The sequence below is a fragment of the Protomyctophum parallelum genome (genome assembly GCF_964188405.1).
Source record: "Protomyctophum parallelum genome assembly, chromosome: 10".
In the NCBI taxonomy this organism is placed as follows: domain Eukaryota; kingdom Metazoa; phylum Chordata; class Actinopteri; order Myctophiformes; family Myctophidae; genus Protomyctophum; species Protomyctophum parallelum.
Window position 1 is genome coordinate 11005829 of NC_139704.1, and position 12842 is coordinate 11018670.

A 12842-nucleotide genomic window follows, 5' to 3' on the forward strand; every position below is an offset into this window, starting at 1 on the left:
CTCTATTCTATTCAGTCTATTGTCAAGGCTTTTTTACTGTTGAAAATAAGTCATTGTGGTCATATGACACCATCTTTCAACTAAGTATAAATTAGCCTTTAGGGGAAGGGGTGTTCAGTCTGACCCATCTGTGAGGGTGACCTTGAGTCACCACTGAGGTCATGGCTCCATTTTAGCCTGGAAGACTCCCACACTCCGGTGTCATCTGCTACCCCATCTCGTCATTGGTTGGCTTATGATTCCATCTGTCCTGCATGCAAATTATAAACCTTTCAAATGTTGCAAATACAAGTAGGACAGTGGGAATGCTGAGAAGTCAGGCAGCGTAGGAGAGACCAAAAGTTAGAAGGTTTAGATGGAGGTATAGTGTAGGCGAGACAGACAGTAACCAGGTTTAGAGAGGGACGTGTCGGAGAGACAGACAGTTAAAACGTATGAGAGAGACAGTATAGGAGAGTCTCCAGTGAGAGAAAGGGATTCTTCACTATACAGCTTCTGATGCAATAAGTATACGTCAGTATTTAGTAAGTATACATACATAAATAGTTGTAGGCTTTACAGAACTCTGGATAGACAATGTGATAGTTTTAGGCTACATATATACAATTATTTATTTCCCAATCAATACAGATTGTTAAAATATCTTTTAATTAGTATCATTCGTTTAGGGGAGTTAAGGTGGTTGCACACCGGCCGCGTTTTTCGGAAAACCGATGGAGAAACGCCACTTAAAAATCTGAATTCGCGCCTGGTGTGTGGAGACCTTTAGGGTCAGGTCTGTCTTTATAATGAGGTTTCACTGGAGGAAAGTATGAAAACGGCATTACCCTCCTGCCTCGTGATATTTAAATGCCCTCCCAAAGTGTTTTTCATTGACCCCCAAATAATTGATTCCAGTATTGTTATCCAGTATATGTTAAAGGTATATTCAGTGATTTCACTCAAAGAACCGTAGGTTTCGTTTTTGGCTGTGGGACCCAGCCTTTCGTCCAATCAGGATAGAGAGTCAAAAACGAAACCTAAGGTTTTTTGACCCCCAGGGGTTAACTGGGGACAGGGAGGAACTCCTTATATGGCCAGCACACTCTATAGTAGGGAGGATTATCACAACAAAACAAAAAATAAGTGATATTTGAATTAAGTGAAATCACTGAATATTCCTTTAATATGACATAATACTCATTTATTTTACAGTGACTATCATAACTTAAGGATTGTTAACGTAATTTTGAGTGGACTGAAGGCGGACCTGCAAACTCATGAGGGCTGAAAAAGTTGAAAGCAGCAGCCTAGCAGAGTTAAACAGTTATCATAATCATAGTGACATAGCCAACTGCAATTCATTATAAACACACCTCACCTGAATGGATGAGTCGAGGAGGGAAGGACGTAGAGGAGAGGAGGAGGAAGGGAATAGGGACTAGAGGAGAGAAGGAGGAAGGGAATAGGGACTAGAGGAGAGAAGGAGGAAGGGAATAGGGACTATAGAGGAGAGGAGGAAGGGAATAGGGACTATAGAGGAGAGAAGGAGGAAGGGAATAGGGACTAGAGGAGAGAAGGAGGAAGGGAATAGGGACTAGAGGAGAGAAGGAGGAAGGGAATAGGGACTAGAGGAGAGAAGGAGGAAGGGAATAGGGACTAGAGGAGAGAAGGAGGAAGGGAATAGGGACTAGAGGAGAGAAGGAGGAAGGTAATAGGGACTAGAGGAGAGAAGGAGGAAGGGAATAGGGACTAGAGGAGAGAAGGAGGAAGGTAATAGGGACTAGAGGAGAGAAGGAGGAAGGGAATAGGGACTAGAGGAGAGAAGGAGGAAGGGAATAGGGACTAGAGGAGAGGAGGAAGGGAATAGGGACTATAGAGGAGAGAAGGAGGAAGGGAATAGGGACTAGAGGAGAGGAGGAAGGGAATAGGGACTATAGAGGAGAGAAGGAGGAAGGGAATAGGGACTAGAGGAGAGAAGGAGGAAGGGAATAGGGACTATAGAGGAGAGAAGGAGGAAGGGAATAGGGACTAGAGGAGAGAAGGAGGAAGGGAATAGGGACTAGAGGAGAGAAGGAGGAAGGGAATAGGGACTATAGAGGAGAGAAGGAGGAAGGGAATAGGGACTAGAGGAGAGAAGGAGGAAGGGAATAGGGACTAGAGGAGAGAAGGAGGAAGGGAATAGGGACTAGAGGAGAGAAGGAGGAAGGAAATAGGGACTAGAGGAGAGAAGGAGGAAGGGAATAGGGACTAGAGGAGAGAAGGAGGAAGGAAATAGGGACTAGAGGAGAGAAGGAGGAAGGGAATAGGGACTATAGAGGAGAGAAGGAGGAAGGGAATAGGGACTAGAGGAGAGGAGGAGGAAGGGAATAGGGACTAGAGGAGAGGAGGAGGAAGGTAATACGGACTATAGAGGAGAGAAGGATGAAGGTAATAAGGACTATAGAGGAGAGAAGGAGGAAGGTAATAGGGACTAGAGGATAGAAGGAGGAAGCATTTAGTGAGAAGAGGAAGAAGAGTATAGCTGAAGGAAAGCAAGGAGGGAGCAGAGGGTAATAAAGTGGAATGTAAGGGGTGGGGTAGCTCTGGTATGTCAGTCCTGCTGTGTGTGTGTGTGTGTGTGTGTGTGTGTGTGTGTGTGTGTGTGTGTGTGTGTGTGTGTGTGTGTGGTACCATGAGTCAGTGACTCAGACATGCGCAGCTGCTGCAGAGCAGACCCACAAACTTTTTTAGATTTGGTTTGAAGGACAAGCTTAAAAAAATGTGGTGGCCTTTACTTCCCTATCACGAAAAGAGGAACAACTGAAAATAATACTGTATATATTTCTATGTATTTTTTATTTTATTTTTTTATTAGTTTTTGTGTATAATATTTTTTGTGTATCTTGTTTAATGTTTCCCAAACAAAAAAAAGCATGTGCACATGTTTTTTTTATAGAGGAATCTCTCTAACATCAGGCTTCTCAATAAAACACATTTGAAACAGAACCACAGAAAGTTTTTTCAACCCTTTGATGCTTAGTCTCACACATGCACACACACACACACACACACACACACACACACACACACACACACACACACACACACACACACACACACACACACAGTGTCTCAGTCTCCTGTTCTCCCTTGCCTAAATTGAATGTTTAGCAGTTTAGCACCCATCGCCCTGTTCATCCACTCCTTCCTCTTCTCCTCACTCCTCTTCCTCACCCGTTCTCTCTCCTCCCTCCCTCCTTCCTTCCCCATCCCTCCTCTCTGTCAGCCCCCAAACTCTTCTTACTTTACCCATCTCTCTCTTCTCCTCATTCTTTGTAGTCTCAAATTCCCAGCTGACTCTGTTTGTCATGGCAACCAACATCGTGGTGGCTGGCCCCGCAGCACTCACTTCCTGTGTGTGTGTGTGTGTGTGTGTTATAGATGGGTGTTTGGCCATTTATTTTGTAAATGTGTACATTTAGAGTGTTCATGGCTATATATTTATATCAATTGTTTCATTTTCTCCCCAATTTATTATGCCATCATGTATAGCGCCTACTGTTGGTCTGATGAGGGAGTAGGAAACCATGTGTCTCCTCAGATAGAAGTGCAGTCACCAGCTGCTTCGTTTCACCTGACAGTGAGGAGTGTCACCGGGTTCCACTCCAGGCTGAACAGGCGCCTGTAAGTGTCGCTATCGCAGTGACAAGAGAACACCCTTCCCCAGCTGTCTTACATGCATCAGCATTCAGGGGGTCCAGGACCCATAGGGGGTCCTCAGAGATACTGCAGGGGCAAATCTTTGTGTAAATGTATTGAGGGTTTAAGTGGTTAAATGTCTGAATACCCACATTTAACATGAATGTATAGTGGAGGGTCCCTTCTTCATCTCTCTCTCAGCTAAGGGGTCCTTGGCCTGGCCTGAAAAACGTTGAAGGCCCCTGCAAAGCCGGCGCCACTCGAACCTTAGTCTCCACAGAGTGGTAGGCAGGTACTTTGTCCATGCATAACCCGGACGCCATCACAATTATGAAACTGACATCAGTGCGAAGCAAACAAAGCCACCCGTCTCATTACAGACAGAACCTAGAAGGTGAACCGTGTTAAAATTAAATTAAATTGTCATTATATCTTTCTGGGCATTAATTTTCAAAGCCAAGCCATACAAAATGGGATAGCACTAAAAAGGTTTTCATTATTATTTCCACACAACAACTTTAAGGTATATTAATGACATTGAAAATGAGTTGTATTCCCCTTTTACAGCTTGTTTTTAAGTTACTATTTGTTGATTTTGTGGCAATCACCGACACTGGACATTTGATACATAAATCCAACAGGATAAAGTTAACCTTGTTCTGTGACTCTGGACCAAGCATCTCTACTAGTGGTGCATGTTGACACCGCGATGTAATAGAAAAAGCATGTTTCATATTAGAACCAAGCACTTCTACAAACTAACTTAATGAATGTGTCAAATCCAGTCTGGGAACTGGCAGCGGTCACTTTGAAAAAGTGAGCAAGCATTTTTAGCAATGTTAGGGCAGCAGCACAATATTTGTTGAGTTTAAATGATAGTTATACACAATATTTTAATTACACTAATTTACATTAGTTGTTTAAATATTTTGGTTAATAAGACCTAAACGGATAGTGATTTATTTTTATGTAAACTGTTAGCCGTGTTTTCGCCCCCGTTGTGTGTGTGTGCGCACGCGTGTGTGTGTTCGTGTGTTCAGACAGGGACAGGGTGCCTGAGCCTGTCAGCCTGGATTAGACTCAAAACCTACTGCAGCGATGCCTGCGTCCTTCTCTGCTCTCTTTCTCTCCTTTTCTCTCTGCTTTCGCTCTCCTCTTGTCCACTGCCACCCCCCCCACCCTCTCTCTCTCTCTCTCTCTGTGTGTGTGTGTGTGTTCGCCTCTTTGCTCTGCGAGTCTTGTCTGGTGATCTCGCTCTCTCTCCCGCTAACACTCATACTGTACACTGCAACATTGCGAGTGTAAACTCGACTCTGAGAGCTCTGAGTTCTCTCTATCCCTCTCTTTCAGTTAATTTAGGTCCAGTACACTGCATTGACGATATTGCAAAATTATTAGAGTACAGAGGGCAACTATAAACTGGAGCCCTTTCCAATTGGTCTAAATGATTGTCCTCCATGTAACTCGATGTACCAACATGGCGCACCGGAACATGTGTGTGTGTTTGTGGCTGTGCATATGCGTGCGCTGGAGTGGGGAGGGGTGGGTTGTAAATCTGCCCTATGATCCTGAGCTACAGCAGGAATGCATGCTACTATTACATAACTGTGTGTGTGTGTGTGTGTGTGTGTGTGTGTGTGCGTGCGTGCATTTGTGCAAACGTGTTGGTGTGTGTTCCAATGCATATACATGTGTCTGACTGTCTGTGTATATGTGTAATTGTGTGTGTTGCCCTGCACAGCGGTGAAGCTTTCCACAGCTGCTTTCAATGTATGTGTTGTTCTGGAATCCCCTGTACTGCCTTTAGAGAAGTTCCTCGACATGGATTTGCGTATTATTATTATCCTTCTACCCTAATTGAAAAGGGGGGACCCATTTATCCGTTCGTCGTCTTCTACCAAACCACATTGCATCCATGCAACATATTTACTGTACACTTCATACTTTTGACAATACATTCTTGCGCAATACCTACCTACGTTGCGTCACCACTAGAGGTGGTGACGCCCTTTTTCCCCTCATATTTCATCTAACTGGTTGGAATAACGTGTTCCTTCCACTCGCTACGTCCAAAAGAAAAGAAGCGTCTTGGACTCCTCATGCAGTGTAGGAAGCATGAGGTCAGTCCGTTGCGCTCCCCAGGTTGTCAGAGGGAGTGTAGAGCCCAGGATATTTGATAATTGACACTGTGTGACAAAATGGGTTACAAAATAGTGGGATAAAATTTAAGAGAAAAAAACCATCTATTGGATATAATGTTTTTGTTTTTTTTAATCAAATTTTAATACATTTATATTTATTTTTATTATTATTTTTGTTTCTATTTTTTGCCGTGGCGCTAGAGCTCGACCGGCCAAGCTGCAAGTTATTATAATCTATCTACCAGTAAGACGCCTGGGGGTGAGCGTGCATGCATCCGCCTGGGTGATGGTAAACTGCTGGGCGAGTGCTGGCACCTTGGCATGGGGGATCAGATCAACATATGGAATGAATTCTGTACTGGCCATATAGTGTGTGGCTTGAGTGTACAGGGTTTGATGAGGTCAGATCAACATATGGAATCAAGCCAGAACAGGTCAGGTCCATATATGGAGATCTAAGGGTGGCAGCGGGAGCAGTGTCCTGAATGTACAGGGTTTCAAAAAATTCAAAACAATCCACGCACAAAACAAAAGCTCCTTAGATGGGGCCTTCCACAGTATCATCTCCTTTGCTTGTCTTAATCCCTTCTCTCTGTGCTTTTCTTCTCCCAGATATATGTTGGGTAAAGGCGCGAAGAGGAAGCTGGACGAGGATGAAGAGGGTTTGGAAGGCGAAGCGTTGGCGTCGGCGGTGGCGTCGCGGGCGGGGGAACCCGTGCGGGGCCCGGAGGGCCCGTCGATTCCCGAGGGCCTGTCCAAGGTGTCCTACACCCTGCAGCGGCAGACCATCTTCAACATCTCCCTGATGAAACTGTATAGCCATCGTCCACTCACTGAGCCCAGCCTGGAGCGCCGTGTGCTCATCAACAACATGCTGCGTCGCATCCAGAACGAACTGAAGCAGGAGGGCAGCCTGCGGCCGCTGCTCCTGCCCCCCTCCCCGCCGCCCGACGACCCCATGGACGAGGGCTTCCGGGAGGCTCCGCCCTCCTCTTTCGGAGCGATGTCGGGGGGAGCGGCGGTCCAACCGTCCAACCAGCCGCAGTCGGGCCTACTGATGCCGGCGTTGGCCCCACCCTCGCCTCACCCACTGGCCCCTCCCACCTCCTCCTCCCTGTCATCCCAATCTTGCTCCGCCCCTCTCCTGGAGGCCTGCCTCACCCCGGCCTCCCTACTGGAAGAGGATGGCGACTCTGCCTTCTGCGCCTCCTCCTCTCCTCCGCCGACTCCCCCGCTGTCTCCTCCTCCTCCTCCTCCCCCCGCCCTGCCCCCCTCTGCTCTTACTCCACCTCCTCCTGCTCCTTTTTCCTCCCTCTTCCTTGGCCATGGGTCACCCCGGGGATCTGCGCCCGCCTCGTCCAATGACAGCTTCCCTTCCACTCCGACTGACATGGAGCTGGACCCGCCCACAGCCATATTATCCCGGACGGTTTCGGCAGCAGCTCTCGCCTCCACCACCACCTCCACTAGTACTACCTCCCCCAGTCCCTCACCGCTCGCACAGACCGCTCCCCTTGTCCCCCTCCCACCCTTGACCACCGCTGCTGGTCACCCCAGAGACAGCAGTACCAGAACTATAGGAAGCCCAAGACCGGAGGTCCACGGCGTCGTGTCGACAGAGGTCAGACCCATGGACATCATGGCCGCGCACGTGCCCATGCATGCCCCTGTGCCCAGCAGCGGCCTGCCGGACATTACCTCGCCCTCACTTCCCTCCTCTCCCCCATCCTCCTCTCCGTCGGCAGGGTTCCTCTCTGACCTGGCGCTGGACGACATTCTGTTCGCCGACATCGACACGTCCATGTACGACTTCGACCCCTGCACGACCTCCAGCGCGACCGCCGCCGCCGCTGCTGCCGCCGCAGGAGGAACGCTGGGGGTGGTCACCGCGACGGCGGCAGGGGTAGCGGTTGGCGCGGGACCTGGGGGCGGGCTGTCCAAGCTGTCGCCTGTGGTTACGGCAGACGATCTGCTCAAGTCGCTGGCGTGTCCATACGGTGGCCCCACCCAACAGGTCTCAGCCAATCAGCCTTTTAAGATCGACCTGACGGAACTGGACCACATTATGGAGGTGCTGGTGGGCTCGTGACTTGTCGACATGACTCACAACACCTCAAAGACATAGACTAATGACTTTGTTGTTTTTTCCCAGAGGAGATCTGACTGGAATAGAATATGGGGTTGATTGATTTATACAGTATATTATTGTTTTAATGTTTCTTTTCGTTGCTGGTTTATACACTTACAATGCCGGTAAATTGTAAACATCAACGGTGATGTCACTCAGTACTACTACTATTACTACTACATCAACTACTACTACTCCAATTCCAACACTGTGCATGCACTGTGCTCGCCTTTCCCCCTCCAAAAAGCAAAAGGAAATGAAGCAACCGGGAAGACACATAGATACGTGCATGTGCGCGAGCACACACACACACACACACACACACACACACACACACACACACACACACACACACACACACACACGGATCCGTGGCTTTCTGCAGATGAGTGCCTTTCAAAACGACCACTTATTCAATTCCCATCTTTTACAGTCTGTGTTTCAATGTTGTCTTTCTCACTTTGACAGCTAGGAGAGGTCACTCCTTACTTGTTTTCCCTGTTTTCCTTTTGTAATTTATTGTATTAAGATGATTGTTATTATTAAGTAAGGTAATTTTACATGATCAAATAATGATAACTGATTGTTATTTAATCCCTATCATATACCAGGTTGTTTTTGAATTTGTAAAGCAAGCCTATGCCCTTTGTGCAAGGATATCAATGTGTTTTAGTTTTTTACTAGTGTGCTACACATTAGCTTGGCTATATAATTAAGCGTCAATTATAATGGCTACCAAGAACATAGCTTTGTGAACCCTTTACGACCTAGTTGTTGGTGGCTATAGAACTCTGTTAATTGCAGTGTTGTTATTTTTAAATCCCTCACTTCGTGATTTAGTTAGTAGCAGGTATGGTTTGCTTCAGTGACAGCTGAATTTAAATGAGTTGCGTACAGGGGAAAGCTTGACTTGTTTACATTGGAAGAGGTGTTGGAAGTGGATGCTCCAAATAGGCTACTGCCTCCTAGACTTGTTATAAACAGGAACTGCAAAGTCAGCTGAATGAGAGACGTAGCCCCCAAACAAGTTGGTCCTGAAAATATTGTTTTTATTGTTTTTTAAAAGTTTTGGGTCTATGTGACTTGAAATTAATTTCAACTGTCAAGGTTGTTAGTGCCCCCTCCCCCTGTTTCTTTTGTTTGGATAGATTAAATTATATTTTTGTTTTAGCAACCATGTGGTCTGGCATATGAATTTACAGTTGATGTATAGCATTACACACAACCCATATTTGCATTGTACATTTGCTCACAATCTGAACAAATACCCATATACGTACTCTCCAAATCTTATGGCTCTACTCAATACTGTAGTGTACACCCTATAGTGTTAGTTTGGACCTGAAACCAAGGTGTTATGAGACAGTGCATTTGTCAAGTGAACAGTTCACATGTGGATTATAGTAGGAATCCCAACCCAGGGACTTCAGCATTTCCTGTCCAATGCAAAATGCCCCAGCATTTCAAATTTCAACACACTAGTCCCTGCACAGCAAGTGCACTAAAATGCCACTATGCAATATGCATGCTAACTAGCACTGAAACCACCACAATGTTATCGCTAACTGCAAACTCCCAGATCACACACACACGATGGATTTTTATTTGCATTGGAAATTCTGATTTATCAACCCAATGCTTTGTGTCACTTGAGGGCTTTTTCTTTTTTTCTTTTATTACTACATTTTAGACATCATTTTCTCATTTACACAGAGACACAGCTGATGCTTCCTGAAAGGTGGGCAGGGTAGACTAGAAGGTTGTCGGTTCAATTCCCACAGCAGTTTAGTACATCTTTTCTGTACAAAAGGTACAGTAGGAAGAAACTGAACTCCTTCTGGCTCACTCGTACGTTGCTCAAGATAACTATACGCTTAATGCCTAGGATGTAAATATTTTTGATAGTGTACAGTGCCTGATTAACCCATTTTGACCTGAGATCAGATTCAAAAAATGTCTTCTACATCCCGACAGTTTTCTGAAAAAGCTATGTTTCTGTCAGTCGTTCTTTGATTTTTCAAAAATAGCAGACCTACAAGCTCATAGCGCACCACTCAGTGGCAAGCTATGAGCTTGTAGATCTGCTATTTTTCAATAGCTAAAGCATAGCATAATGCTAACACCAAAAGGGGTTCCCGCCCAAAATCTTTGGGTCAAGTTTGTTGGTGTCCCACAAGGCTACAGTATGAGCCATAGATGGCTGAAATGTTCATGCCTTCGCTAAAAGAAAACGCCCTTTGGTGGACACAAGCCCTATAACTCCTGGTGCCTCATTCATGAAATGTTCGTACGTGCACACACATTTTGTGTATAGAATCAAATAATTATTATATTTGAGGCTCCAGGATTTGCATCTTCTCACTCCATACGAATATGAATCATACTAGTCTTTATACTATGACAAACTCAATGCACACAATCAGTCACATAATGTGTGCTTTGTTTTTAACAGCTGAAATAGGAATATTGCGTTAGAATATGCAATTTCTTATTGCACTGGACTCCATAGCCAATATCGGGCTTTAAAGCAATGGGATTTGGCTGCAACCTGCGCATTACAATGGAATAATGATAACTACTCCACTATAAACCACACAACTACTAATAACGATGAAAAACAACTGCTAAAAGTACTTGGGATGTCACAGAGATTGTTGCAAATGCATATAAAATCTTTGTTCACATTGTTACTGGGTAAAATAATGTCAGAATTACTATGATTCTTCTAGAACATACCCGAGTTGGTATGACTCAGCTACTAAATACTGTCACTAATTAATTGTCACTAATTAGGAGCTGTCTCACCAACTAGTTACTGAGACAGAGTTTCTTGTCTGGAATTCAGTTTGACTTGCATTACATTGTATAGCTCACTTTCCAATGGAAGAATAGCCTTAGGAATGTCAAAAATAACTTCCAAGATATGTACCTTCATGCAGATACTTTAAATTTCCAAACTAAAGCCTGCGTTTGACCACAGTATGTTAATGAGATTCACGAGCATCACTAATACACGTTCAACTGAATTCTAGTCAGAGTGCGAGCCACAAGGACAACAGTACCAACTAAAATGATTCACAGATGATATTGTGTTTTCTGTTTCTGTATTTCAGTGTTTGAATTTTGGAGTGATTGTTTTATCAATTAAGTTATTTATTCTCTGATTTTGCCCCCTCTCCTGTGTAAATATATTTATTTTTGACGTGTTTTTGGATTGTAAATGTGTGTACAGAATGTGTGGTAGGAATGTACTCCTGATAGTAATGTATGAGGAGAATGGAATTGTGGGTGGAAGCCATCTTTTTTTATAAGTAGCCCTTTTATCTTGGTTTGTTTGTTTGTTTGTTTTCGGAATTTTTGGATGTGACAACCATACCTGTGCACAGTCGACACACGTCCACCTCTTATTTAGTTTGTTTGTTTGTGATTTCAGCATTTCTTTCTATGAGCAAGGGAATGGCGGTTTGTGCAGCAATACTCACAAAAAAAGAAACCTGTCCCCAACTTCAGATGTCAAAACTCCCAAAGGCTGTCATAGACTCTGTCAATGCCAAAAGTAATGTACATAGTATGAATGACGATAGTGACTCCTGAGACTTTTTGATCAGTGTTTGTTACCAATTCTGTTTTTATCGCTGTCTTCAACAAGGTTGCTGAGCGTATGGGTCCAGCTACCTAACACAAAGTGGTAAACGTGTGGTTGGTTTAACTAACCACTATAACCTTGATGTCCTATTATGTATCATGGAGGACTAAGTGCATCCAGTTCTCACTCCCACCCAATACTACATTCAATACATTTCAACCAGTGCAACCACACAATGGGTTAGGGGACTAATTCGTGAAATTGTGTGGTTTAGTGTTTGACAAAACAAAAACAAAGCTATAACAACCTGCATACATTTGATAACTTCACCAGTAGTTGCATTATCCAGGCTACTGATTCATTAACATTTCACTTGATTCCTTTTTGTTCACCACAGTCAGTGATTCTTGCTGAATACAGGAATTATTGTGTCAGAGATTACTATGGGAGGAATTGTCTCACCTGTCTCCACTGTTGGTGTCAGCCTGGTCGTCCATGGTGTATAATGGGACACTGCTGCACCACATTAAAGTCTGCAGCTGTGGCCACTCCCCCCTCAGTCCAAATATGAAGGCTGTATTTTTCACAGACCTTAGTGCTGTGCCTTTTTCTATGCAATTTTAACACAAACACACACTCGTCTGATTGAGAGAAGAGAAAAGGACCCTATCAGCTGATTACTGTATTGGGATCCAAGTGTGGACTGTAGAATATATATATATATATATATATATATATATATATATATATATATAATGGACGGGTGTCTGAATTTGAAACAGTCTTACTTTTGTAGTTTTATAAATATATGTATATATACAGTATGTATACTGTATATTTATATATACTGTGTGTGTATGTGTGCATATATGTATATATATATATATATATATATATATATATACATACATATATATATATATATATAATTTACAATAAACTCATTAAAATGAATGTAAATTGTTTGTTGACTTTGTGATACTTGCATACATTCTGGGTTTAGTATAATCAACTTTAGCCTCTGTTGATCTTGTACTTTGAGTAGCTTCTCTAGTTTGTAAAACAAATCAGAGTAGACCCTTTTAAACTACAAATTGGATTGATATTAAATAGGCTCCCACACAGCTTCTACTGAGGATTTGTCAAATTGTCTGTGTACACGAAACACCCCCCCCCCCCCCCCCCCCCTCCACTACTTGAATGGATCATTAATGGGGGTTGAAATCAGCAAGTCCCACCCCCCACCACCCTCTGTCTTCTGAGTTCTGAGCCAACATTTGCCACCGTTAAACAATGACTCATACTCCACTGCCGGCGGTTATTTCCA

At 44.1% G+C, this 12842-nt stretch overlaps 1 protein-coding gene across 3 annotated transcripts in view; it reads left to right on the forward strand.

The window, feature by feature from the left end:
- The window catches only part of sertad2b (SERTA domain containing 2b), a 60384-nt gene extending 48018 nt beyond the window's left edge, over positions 1–12366 (forward strand). For 2 of the 3 annotated variants that reach the window (XM_083775757.1, XM_083775755.1), the window contains exon 2: positions 6414–12366. In XM_083775757.1, coding sequence (XP_083631883.1) covers positions 6418–7890 — 1473 coding nt within the window. In that variant the 5' untranslated portion in view covers positions 6414–6417 and the 3' untranslated portion in view covers positions 7891–12366. Of the gene's footprint in view, positions 1–3513; positions 3646–6413 lie in introns of all 3 variants that reach the window. The other variant, XM_083775756.1, reaches the window with a different exon arrangement.
- The last annotated feature ends 476 nt before the right edge of the window (positions 12367–12842 follow it).